Below are 13,112 nucleotides of genomic sequence, written 5' to 3' on the forward strand. Positions count from 1 at the left end.
AAATGCACATATTAGTTTAATAAAGAAATCTCAGACAACTTTTAAATTAAATAACCGTGGTTTGATAAGTTCTTTGAAATAAGAAAATTAATATTATTTTTTTTACTTTTATTATTTAAGGATTAACATGTCTAGATTATAGTAATAAGTATTAAAACTTTATCACGAAAAAGTTAAAAAATTGCTTCCACAGACAATTTCAATTTTACTTAGAAAAATAGATAAACTCATTTATTATAAATGTCGAGAATGTCGTGCCCCGTTCCTCACTAACCCGGCCGGCTCATTGCGGGCTTGGCCGAACTCATAATGGGCTTGCTAAAAAGGTCTTAGCGCTCGGGACGGGAAAATATCCGGGACTAAGGTTTCTCAAACGGGATCCCGGGATCCCGGTTGTTTTTTTTTAACCCGGGAAATATCCCGGAAAATTTTTCTCATCTCGGGAAATCTCGCAAATTTCTTTAAAAATTTCATTTTTTCTTATTTTGTGTTAAGGTTGAGGAAATTTTGCAAATAGAAAGTATAATTAACTCATAAACTGTCAGAATACATTTGTATTTATCAATTTTAAACCTACTTATTAGTTTTTTTTAATTTTTGTTCGTTATGGCATGTCACAAATGGGCAATAATCAATGCGTAGCTTATTTGTGGCAGGTCTCTGAAAATCCTTTACTTGTCAGAACCTGTAATATCTGGAATAATTGTGCTTATGCTGTCTTAATTTTTAACCATGCCCAGTAGTTTCAATAACTGCGTAGCTGTAACGCCAGGTTGTGCAAATTGGGCAAGGATACAAACGAGTACGAAGTCTACAGATATGAAGTTTTTCTTCATAAACCTAAATGAATTGCCGAATTATCGGGCTATAAGCTCGATGCCGCTATTTTTTTTTTTTTTTTTTAACTCTTTCCGCCCTGTGGGCACTAAGAGGGCCTTTTTTTGCAAGCCATTATGGGTTCGGCCAGGCCCACAATGGGGCGACCGGGTGGTGAGGGACGGGGTTCGACATATCCGGACGGACCACCCCGAAAAATTCCTGGGGATTTTTTGACCCGTCGGGATTCGAACCCGGGTCCCCCAGAGCGGTAGGCTGCCACCTTGACCGCTCGGCCATCCGGCCTCCTCGATGCCGCTATTAGAGCAGCCGAGGTAGACAAATCAAGAACGCTAAAGAGCAAAAGAAGTAAATAGAGCATCGATTATTCGACTCAATTGGGAACTGGGGTTGGTCAGATAACCGAAAAGTATGAAAAAATGCATTATTAGTATTATCCCATGTAATTAGTATATCGCTATTAACCTACTTCGCGTTGAGCGGCCGGATGGCCGAGCGGTCAAGGTGGCAGACTACCGCTCTGGGGGACCCGGGATCGAATCCGAACGAGTCGAGAAATCCCCAGGAATTTTTGGGGGTGGTCCGTTCGGATATGTCGGGCCCCGTCCCTCACCACCCGGTCGCCTCATTGTGGGGCCTGGCCGAACCCATAATGGGCCTACTAAAAGAGGCCCTCTTAGTGCCCACAGGGCGGAAAGAGTTAAAAAAAAAAAAACCTACTTCGCGTTGAATTTTCATCGATGTTAAGCCTAACAAAATTTTTTAAAAATTAATAATCGTCGCTATTGTATCGTTAAAAATTATTTCTTTATTTTGCACAAAATAAATACAAAAATAAAGAAAAATAGAAAATTAAGCCTGGTTTAAATACTGGCCTCCCTTTCATAGTCGAGCCATGTTGCCAGCTAAAACATGCAAACATTTAACAAAAATAATATTAAAGTAGCCAAGACATAGCCAAATATTGTAGCGCTACATCATTATCGGACACTTGAATTTGCCGACTAGAACGCGGTCGGTTAACCGATGTGACGGTTGATCGGGGTCAGATAATCGATGCTCTACTTCCTACAATCTCGAAAATGAACTAGAAATCTTCCAGGCTACAGGTGAAAAAACACAACATCTATCTTCTCTTAAATGCATTAAAGATGATTCCACCCACATGGATTGAATCGGAAATATACAAATATTTTGTATATCTTAAAAATAATTAATTATATCCCGGGATCCCGGGACAAACAAAAGACCGGGAATTGAGAAACACTATCCGGGACGAATTGCTACTCAAAATAGGAAGGAAAGAGTTTTTTTTTTAAAAAAAAAAAGCACTAATTTTTATTCTACATAAATTTGAAGAAGATTTAATAATTTTTATTACATTTTGCATAAATTGTGAATATTCCTCTATTGACTTGTAAATCATATGAATTTAATTTAAATTCACGTTTCTGAAATTTGATTTACTCTGGCAGGTGGCGCTGTCGTATCGCGGAATGTCGGTGGTGCGTGCTCGGTCTGATAGGAAAGTTTACCATGCTGGAATCAAAAAGAACATAATTCCTGCAGAAATATCGGAAAATCCAGAATTATTAGAAGCTATCAAAGTGCTACCCAGCAATTATAATTTTGAGATACCCAAGACAATCTGGCGTATTATTCAAAGTAAGTCGAAATGTGTGGCTCTTCAGATGCCAGAAGGTCTGCTGATGTTTGCTTTGGCCGTCGCCGATATCGTCGAAAAGTTCTCGAAAGCGGAGGTAGTGATACTTGGTGATGTCACATACGGTGCCTGTTGCGTCGATGATTTCACGGCTCGAGCCTTGGGAGCTGATTTTTTGGTTCATTATGGCCACAGTTGTTTAGTTCCAGTCAATATTACTACCGATATCAAAGTTTTGTACGTGTTCGTCGACATTAAAATCGATGCCGAACATTTCTTAAAAACTATGAAACACAATTTTTCTCAAGAAACCTCGTTGGCTTTATTGAGTACCATCCAGTTTGTTTCGTCTCTTCAAGCCGTGGCTGCGGAATTAAAGGAAAATTATAAAGTAACAATTCCTCAAAGAAAACCTCTTTCTCCTGGAGAAGTTTTGGGTTGCACGGCACCCATTTTGAAGGATGTCGAAGTAGTGGTATTTGTTGGCGATGGAAGATTCCATTTGGAAGCTGTGATGATTGCCAATCCTTCCATTAAAGCTTATCGGTGAGGTTCTTATACATAGAAATATACACAAATACAGTATATATTTCTATGTACGTATTAGATTTGGTGGTTCCCAAATTTGGCCGGCCCGTACTCCCTTGGTTCTGTATTTTAAGAGAATTATTTTAATATCGGTTTGTAAAACACTCAAAGGAAATGTTCAAATATTGTTTCTTTGATAAAACTGCTAAATTTAAACTGCTATTACAATTATTTTATCAATTTTTATGCAAGAACATTATACTTCTGAGTAAATTAATAATTATTAATGATGATCATAAATAAATGTAAAATGTACTTGGAGAGATTCATCTCAATGTACTTACTGCTCAATTTTATCCCTCACTTAGGTAACCCATCTAGTCAACTTTTATGGCATATGGTCAACTTTGGGAATCTTGTATTAGATTATCAGATTTAACTAATATATAACTATTATGATTACTTACAGTTGAGTGTTATTTCTCATTAATATACCTCTGAATGAATTTTTAATTGGAATCTGGATGATATAATCTGTAACATACACAGACAAAATGGTTGTATTTAATAATAGGTAGCCTAACTGTACCCAAGTAGGGAGAAAACACAATACAAGAAAATGTGCAAAGTTCAATAAACAATGCCAACTCAAACTTTTTTGAAAAATTACACAGTAATTAATTATAATTTTTTCTATTGTAAAGAAATGTAAATGTTTTTGATATCTGAAAGTCTTTGTGACATTGTACTGTACATTATATTAATGTAGTCAGTTAAATACTGAAAACTGCACATTGTATATTGTACTGTCTTGAAATTTTTTGAGCCCATTTCCTATGATAATGGCAATAGTATAACCTACTAAAACTCAGCAAAACTTCTATATAGAGTTGATCATAATAAATTATTGTACTATATACCCACTTCATTCCCCATATTGTCAAAGAAGATGCCCCACTAACTTGAACTTTTATAAACTTGGATAACCTTGACCCTCTTAATCCAAATTACCAAGGTTTACTGTACTATACATGGGATAGGATAGGTGTATTGGTTCTTTAGTGTTGTTTCCACAGGAGTGCAGAATTTTTTCTGAACAGCCCAATTCAACTTAATTGCTTGTTCAGATGCATGTTTTTATGTAACTAAGGTTCCTGATTATAAACTAGACTTGAGACTTTGAAGAAGGTAAGTCACTATGCACTTTTTTGATTGAAATTTAATGGGTCTAAACTTTTACATCTTTCCATGAAAACATCCTTTTATTGAAAATTTTCTGAAACAGAATCTAGTGTTTATAATTTAGGCCTACTTGTTAAATCTGTTGCATCTTTGCCTATTTTAATAACAATTATTAAAATCAATTTCTTTTTTAGCTTTAATGTATTTCAGTAAGTCCACCGATTGATTTGATGTTAAATTAAATTTTCAAAATTCCTAATTAAAATTGATTTATTTTAAAATATTTTTCAGATATAATCCATACGACAAAAGTTTCACTCATGAAAAATATGATATTGAAAGGATGACTTCATTTCGAGAGAAATGTATTGAAGCTGCATCGGTTGCTGGAACTTTTGGTGTGGTTTTAGGAACGTTAGGTAGACAAGGCAATACCTCTGTACTGAAGATGTTATCCAAAAAAATTCAAACTTGTGATAAGCAGCATATTGTTGTCCTTCTTTCTGAAATCTTTCCTCAGAAACTAAGATTATTCTTAGGTGTGGATGCATGGATACAAATTGCTTGTCCTCGTCTTTCTATTGATTGGGGAATGGCCTTTGAGAAGCCACTTCTTACTCCATACGAAGGAAATGTAGCATTGAAGACAATCAGCTGGCAAAAAGATTATCCTATGGATTTTTATGCTTCTGGAAGTCTGGGTCCTTGGACTCCTAATCATAAACCATCTAAAAAATCTTGTGATGATTGTACCTCGTGTACTTGTAAAGATAAAAGTTAATTTAAAATTTGAATAATAGTTTTAAATTATTTAACTGCAACATATAATATATTTAGCTCTGATAACATAACTTTACATTTAATTAAATCAGTTTTTGTACTGATTGATTTACAATGTTAAGTATTTATGTAAATCATAAAGATTGAAAGTTTATTTGATTCATTTGTAAAAATATAAATTACAGTAAAACTTTTCTAACTCAAATGTCTGTAACTTAAAGAAAAGAAAGCACTTGGTAGGTCTCAATGAAATAGCATTTAACATCTCCAACTTGAATTTCTTAACTAAAATTTTCTCCAAGTCAAAATTTTTTATGGTCCCCCAACACCGATTTGTTACTTTCAACTTCCCTGACTCAAATTTTAATACGTATTTTATCCAAAGTGATCCTGATTATTGGATTTCCATGAAATTTTCACACAGTCATATCTACTCTTCAACACTCATTTGCAGACAACATTCTAGTCCAAAGTGAAAGAACCTCACATTAGCAAGGTTGAGGCCGAAGTTTTAAATGCGAAAACGTGTACATCGGACGTTCGGCACTGCTTTCTTGTAAGCCCTAGAAGTTTGACAATGGAGTTTGGAATGTCGAGCATGATTCCACTGACTTTCCAAACACCATTGTCAAACTTCTAGGTTTACAGGAAAGCGGAGCCGGACGTCCGACATACACGTTTTTGCATTTAAAACTTCGGCCTCAACCTCACTATTATATCAACAAGGTGTACCTGCAAAACTGTTCAATTCCATTAGTTACATTGAACATTTTGCCGAAAGGTGTTACACAGCCTTTTAAAGCAAAAAAACTATTAGATTCTTTACGTAATGCAAGAGAGGTAAAAATACAAATTATTAAGAATTGGCATATTTTACTCTATTGTTCTCCAACTTGAATCGTCTGTAACTCGAAGTTTTTCCTGCTTCTTGGAGCTTTGAGTTAGAGAAGTTTTACTGTATCATTTTAAAGTAACAATAATTTATGTTTACATGCCCTTCAGTCTTTGTTTCAGTATTTTTGTAAGTTTAGTTACATATTAATCTCCTTTATTTTTTTAATGTTATTAGTTTCATTCTACAGTTTAATGTAGCAAGAAAGAAAATATTACAGAAGATAGCTAAGATCATTAAGAAAGTAAAGAGACAACATTGAACTAAACATAAAATCTTAGGAATTTAAATAAGGACAGAAGGGTGAATACAAGAGATGAAGACAATGTTACAAACATCTGAAAGATTTTTTATTCTTGAAATGGTTTAATTACAATAGTTTAATTGACAATTCTTATAAAAATTATCACTTAGAAAAACTTTGATGCAATGTAAAGAAACATGTTTCAAACAACTCAATGCTCTAGAACAGTACTTTCTAATAGTGGCAGTCACAACTTGTAAATTTTTTTTCTTGTGACACTCCTATTTTTCCAATTTAGAGTTATTGCACCTTTTATACTTTCGGTAATACAAGTTAGAAGTGTTACGGTTCTACTTCACAGCACCTGCAAAGTGTTGCTGCACCCTAGTGTGCCACATCATCCCAGTCAAAAACCACTACTCTAGGGAAACATTAACAAAATTTTGAAAAGGAGAAAACTCAATACTACTATTTACAAATATAGCAATATGTATAAAGAAATATCTATATTTCTATAAGAAAGCATATTATTGTAGACTATACTAAACGTTTCAAATTGATCAGATCCTCTTCCTCATTTTTATTGCTGAATAAATACTATTACAATAAAGATCATTTACAGATCTTAAACAACAACAATCTTGATCTTGGATAAGTATTTATCTAAAATATAATGAGAACACATTTTTAGTATATATATATACTAAAAAGATTCGGCTTAATGTTACCCTGGGTGCCAAGATGGCGGCTTATCTCTGATTCTAGCAAGGAAACAGTGGGACACACGTTCTAACCTAACCTATTCTAATAAATTACCATAATTATTAGAATAGGTTAGGTTAGAACGTGCGTCCCACTGTTTCCTTGCTGGAATCAGAGACGTGCCTCCATCTTGGCACCTAAGGTAACATTAACCAAGATTCGTTATGTTGTAGACGACAACAGGGCCGGATTTACATAAGGACATTTGGGGCCGGTGCCCAGGGCCCCCACAAAACTATGTTTAAACATAATTTTTCTATTACCGCGACAGCCTAGTGTGGCCTGATCACGAGGGCCACAGGCAGAGAAAACCAAACCCGGGAAAAACCTATGAAACCGAAAAATTTCGGGAAAAAAATTTTACATGGGTATTTTTCAATTAAATTAAAATAATTCGTTTTACACAATAAAATATATGTAGGGGAGACCGGGGCAATTTCGGCATGTTAAGAATAAGTTAAATTTTGTGCAATAAATACTGCTGTAAACTGAAATAAAAGCATTGTTTATTGTCTACCAGAATGTAACCTTACCATACAACTGGTTAAAATCAGTTTGGAAATAAAAATAATTATAATAATAACAACTTTATAGAGAGATAGCGATTGCCGAAGTTGCCCCTTATACCAGGGGCAACTTCGGCAACAGTAATGGAGCAAGACAGGGAGGTATATAAATTTGTGTTATTAACAATGTATACGTTGGAAATCACTATTAAAACAAAGAAATACTCTTCCAAAGACCTATTTAATATTATAACAACGAAATACAAGATCAAAGGCATATTTAAGTAAAGAAAATGTAAAAACAAAATTAATTACGAAAAAAATGAAACAGATAATAAATGAAAACATTATAATGCAAGTTAAAAGCAATATAAAGTAAAATGAATTAGTGAACTCAAATAAACAGTAGAAATGAAATATGCTTAACAGCAAATTGTTTAAGATAGGCAACGCTGCCGAAGATGCCCCAATAGTGACGATTTAGAAACATTAAGTGGAACCCTGAGAATAGGGTACTAAGCCATGATCTGGTCACGTAAATAAGTTAATGTTTTATCCTTCTAACAGGAAAAGCAACTTTCGTTATTATGGAATTATAACAAAACATGCCAATTCCATATAAATGGAAGCAAAATATTACATGAAATTGAATGAAAATGACAATTTACTTGTTAATTCAACTGCGCTTGTTGGAGAAAAATACAAACACCCCACTCAACAAGCCACCAATAAAACTCAACTGCCTAACCTCTAAAGAGAGTCTCCTTTTATTTTGTTTTTAAAAAAATGCGATTGACAAACTTGCCCCGTATGCCGAAGTTGCCCCGGTCTCCCCTATGTTTACGATAACCTTATTTTTTAAATGAAATATACAACTTCCTAGTTGAAAGCAGTGGCGTAGCGTAGTGGGGGCGGCAAAATTTCACAATAAATAATAATAATACCTAAATAAGGGGGCGGCGAAATTTTCCTCCGCCCCGGGCGGCTGACACCCACGCTACGCCACTGGTTCGGATCGACATTAATTATAATATGTTTTGTTTAAGAGTTACTTGTCAATATAGTCCGGACACGAATATAAACAGGGCCGGATTTACATAGGGACCGGTTCCCAGGGCCCCACAAAACTATGTTTCAACATAATTTCTTTTTTCCTATTACTGCGCAGCCTAGTGTGGCCTAATCACGAGAGCCACAGGCAAAGAAAACCAAACCCGGGAGAAAACCTATGAAACATCGGAAAATTTCGGGAAAAATTTTACATAGGTATTTTTCAATTAAATTAAAATAATTAGTTTTACACAATAAAATATATGTATGTTTATAATAACCATATTTTTAAATGAAATTTACAACTTTATAGTTGAAATATAGTTGAAAGTACAGTATTTTGTGTAAATTTTCTAAATCATCAAATTTGCCTACTCTTAAAGGGGGCCCCCCACCGAATTTGTGCCCAGGGCCCCTGGATTAGTAAATCTGGCCCTGAATATAAATACAGTATTGCGATTCACTACGTAATTGAGATAAATCAAAAAATTTCTCATATAATTTACTTAATTTAAAGAATTAAAACACGCTTGGAAAAATTGTTTTTCATAATATTAAAATTATTAACATCTAAAATTGATAAAAATTCTAAAGACTTCATGTCTGAAAATCTGTCAATATAATTACAGTATAATTAAAAGAAAATTATAATTAAATATAACTTTGCAAAAAAAAACGCACATAAAAATAACATTGAATACTCTTTACTTTTTAATTCTTAAACAATTCACTTAGATAGCTCCCAGTGGCTAAGGGTCGTTGGAAACGTTACACATGTGTAGCTTCCATCAACTAAACCGGCTGAGTTGGTGCTCTGTAAAGCGCATGCGCCAATGCCCTCTGGCTGCTTTACACCATTCAGTTATTCTCGCCGCGGAAGCTGACCCGGTTTCGACATTCCTTCCGCCATGATATTCGAATATACAATAGCAATCTTATCGTTTTTTCACATGTAGTATAGAAATTTGTAATAGGATACATAATGCAGTTATAATAAAATATTAAGTTTAATTAATTCAAAGTACGTTAAAATATGAAAATTTATATTTTAGAAAATACAAAGGAAGGTCATTGGAAGGTGGAAGCGGCGCTTCCATCGCTTCCAATGACGGCACGCCACTGCACTGTCCCTTGGTTCCATAAACTTAGAATCAATGCCCCTATCCCATTTTCCTTTGTGTGAGAAAGACTTGGAAATATTCTTAGAAAAACTTTTCTATGAATCTCACTTTGTGTCCTTGCCATACATTGTTCTCCACATCTGGAAACCATTAGACATGTGTTCTTCTTGCCCATTTCCACACCAATGTTTCTTCTCGCTCGTTTTTATAGAGGAAAGGGAATGGTTGTCAGTGACCTCAATCCTCGCCTACGGTTACTGACAACCTTTCTTTTTCCTCTATTAAAATGAGTAAGAAGAAACATTCTCACTTATCCTTCCAAACCCCAATCCTCAATATGGTCACCATTCAGTCAGTACCCTGCCACTTGCTTCTTTTCATTCCCTAGATTTAATGACCACCCACAGGGTGGTAGCACTCACTTTGGAAACCACTGATCTAAATTAATGAGCTTATGAATATACAGTAATGATATTTCATTTAATGGCAGATTATATTGTAAGGAACCAAGTCCGAGCGTTATTTTTATTTTACTCTTATTTTGCTTATTATTCTATTTTTGTTTGGGGCTTATGTTTTGTTAGGACGAAGGTTTCCTCACCATTCACCTTAAGTATTTAAAAAGAGAAGAAATAAAACCCAACTCACCGACGAAAGAAAAGCGCCATAGGACTCACGCACATTTGCGCTCCCCGAGCGGCAAAGAATAGGTCCGCACCAAGAAGAGGGGGGGGAGAACCCACAAGCACGAAATAAACTCGCTAAACCTTAAGTAATAAAAACGTCCCGGAAAAAATTGTAAAAACAAATAATGTAAAAGGTTAGTGAGTAAACTGTCGGAAAAAGGGCTGCCAGACGATGAAACACGTTATTGTTAGCATTTAAGTATGTAAATGAGGGGAGTGACCGCATTCAGAATTGTGACGTCACCTCACACTATAAATCCCGAGTCTCAAGCGAAGACGGAGAGGTGAATTCTGGATAGCAACGAGCTTGGTGAGCTTCGCAGCAGTAATAGAGAGGTGTCCGATAGGATCTCGAATAGTTCCAAGGTGATTTTGAAGTGAGTCGAAATTTGGATCGACAGCTGAGAAAGTCTTGAGAGTTTGAGGAAATAGGTTCCGAGTATATTGAGGTGACGATTAGGATCTCTAGTTTATAAGATTTATTGTTATAAGTTAAGCTTTTGGTTTTGTCGGATTCCCAAGGGGAATAGAGTTAAGTTAGACATAGATTTGAATTGAAAATTGTCGGGTTGACTTTGTTGAATTTCTTTGAATAAATTATTGTTTGATTTTTACTAAATATTGTACATAGTTATTGCTAAACGACTAATTAAATCTTTGGTTTTTTTTATTGACAAATATTGTCTTTATTTAATTCGGTGCACGCTTAAAGTCCAGGCCTGGCACGCTAACGCGAATCCGAGTAAAGTACCCGGTAGGTTAACGGTTGTTTCCGACACGGTAGAGTCGATAATAGTTGTAAACTAAAATAGTACTTTACAATATTTCCATATATTATCCATTACAAAAATATAGAATTACCATTGATAAAATGGTTTCTGATATTTTATAATGAATGTGGAAGATTAGGTATGAAAAAAGAACTTTGGGACATATAACGTTGCATGTAAAATGGTATCCAGTAACTTGTTTCTATCTAGTGCTTATGCCACCTAACAGAAAAACTAAATCATATATAGACAACTTTTCAAAACTGCTTCCAGGTGAATGGCAAAGCAAGTCGCTTAAAATGTATCCAGTTCTATTCAAATGAAATCCTTCAGAAGTAGTCATTTCACTAATTATAATTGCAGCATTGCATCCTTTAGAAAACACTGTTTTAATTTTCACTTAAAGTAATTGAATGGTTTGAATTGATCAAAAACTAGAGCCCTAATATCATATGACTGTACTGTACAGTACATAGAGCACTGATGGTCCCCAGTTATTGGTAAATGGCACAAAAAAGTTTGTTGCCACTTGTACCGTACATTATATCTAGGGTTTAACCATGTGTAGAGATCTTATAATAATACGGCAGATGAAAACGGCATAAGTGTGCATTTAACATTATAAACTTTAACATTGTATTTATTGTAACTATTGTATGTATTTATTAACAATATTAACAAAATAAAATTGAGTGGTATATAATATATTAGCTTATACAGGAGAAGAAACTAAATGGAATTTTATTGAAAGAGAAGCTGTGTTTGACACATTTTTTGGTCTTTGAGACACTGTTCAGAAGATGATGTCAAAGTCGAAAGTTTTGTGTTCCCAATCATCTAATGTATCATTTCCTGAAGAAACTGTGGGGACTTATTGAATAGTAGTATTATTTTTATTAATACGATCAAACCTAGGTTTTCAAACATAATTCATTCCCTAAACGTTATCCTAAAATCAAAATAAATTTTCCTGTAAGAAATAATACAAAATGGATTAATCCGTTCCTGACTCCCAAATAAAACCTTTTTTTTTTATCATTTTAGCTATATTCATCACCTTTCTAAAAGATGTTAACACTTTTAATTTCATTAACTTTCTTCATTGAAAAATAAACTATCAACGAGTTGGTCTTTTTCTTCTTCTTCTCTTCCAGGTTTATATGGAGACAACAAGTTGTTCAATTTCTCGGCTACATTAAAAAGTTTGGTGGCGTTATCTATTATCATATTTTATTGAAGTATTTGTTATTTTTTTAAATATGGCAGAAAGCTTAATTTTGGGGATACAGACGAGTTTTATAAAAAAAAAAAAATTTAAATGCTAATAACGAGTAAAATCGTCACTAAGTCTGACCCTACCGGAGATTCACACGACCCCCATTATCTTTCCACCCCCTCGACCTTTAACCGCCAAAATTTAATATCATCAATTACCCTAATAATCAAACCACCCTGCAAAATTTCAGAAATTTTAAATTTATCTATGTATACTAGTACATTATCAATTAACAGGACTTATTATACTGGAAACTATGGATGCAGATATTTAGTCATACTGATCAGAAATAATATTTTTCAGGTGAACTAAATAAAAAATATTATTTCTGATCAGTATGACTAAATATCTGCATCCATAGTTTCCAGTATAATAAGTCCTGTTAATTGATAATGTACTAGTAAGCTTAAATTGATCTATGTAATCACAAAGGCATAATAATTTCAGAAATTTTGTTTACCCACTTTGAAGCTTAAGCACCTTTTGTCGAAAATTTCTGAAATTTGTGAATTAAGACATTCTGGTAGCATTACAGGGTGCAAAGGGCGACAATCATTAGCGAAGTTGAGGCCGAAGTTTTAAACGCCAAAACGTGTACGTCGGACGTTCAGAGCCGCTTTCCTGTAAGCCTAGAAGTTTGACAACGGCGTTTGGAAAGTCAGTGGAATCATACTCGACATTGTCAAACTTCTAGGCTTACAGGAAAGTGGCTCTGAACGTCCGACGTACACGTTTTGGCGTTTAAAACTTAGGCCTCAACTTCGCTATTACAAATTCCTCTTTGGATTTTTAGATTTTCAAAAATACAGACAACA

General features: G+C 34.4%; 1 protein-coding gene across 1 annotated transcript; it reads left to right on the forward strand.

Moving 5' to 3' along the window:
- The first annotated feature begins 2,323 nt into the window (after window positions 1–2,323).
- Window positions 2,324–5,007, forward strand: Dph1 (diphthamide biosynthesis 1). The gene is made up of 2 exons (XM_067273463.1): window positions 2,324–3,046; window positions 4,502–5,007. The coding sequence occupies exons 1-2, from the start codon at window positions 2,334–2,336 to the stop codon at window positions 4,989–4,991; spliced, it is 1,203 nt and encodes a 400-aa protein (XP_067129564.1). The 5' UTR covers window positions 2,324–2,333; the 3' UTR covers window positions 4,992–5,007.
- The last annotated feature ends 8,105 nt before the right edge of the window (window positions 5,008–13,112 follow it).

This window comes from Centruroides vittatus, unplaced genomic scaffold (genome assembly GCF_030686945.1).
Source record: "Centruroides vittatus isolate TY-2023 unplaced genomic scaffold, ASM3068694v2 contig_481, whole genome shotgun sequence".
In the NCBI taxonomy this organism is placed as follows: Eukaryota; Metazoa; Arthropoda; class Arachnida; order Scorpiones; family Buthidae; genus Centruroides; species Centruroides vittatus.

Excerpts from the sequence above, each read along its gene's own strand:
- Dph1 (XM_067273463.1), top strand. The coding sequence starts at position 2,334 with ATGTCGGTGGTGCGTGCTCGGTCTGATAGGAAAGTTTACCATGCTGGA. Across the intron at positions 3,047-4,501 it reads CCTTCCATTAAAGCTTATCG|ATATAATCCATACGACAAAA; the intron begins GTGAGGTTCTTA and ends AATATTTTTCAG.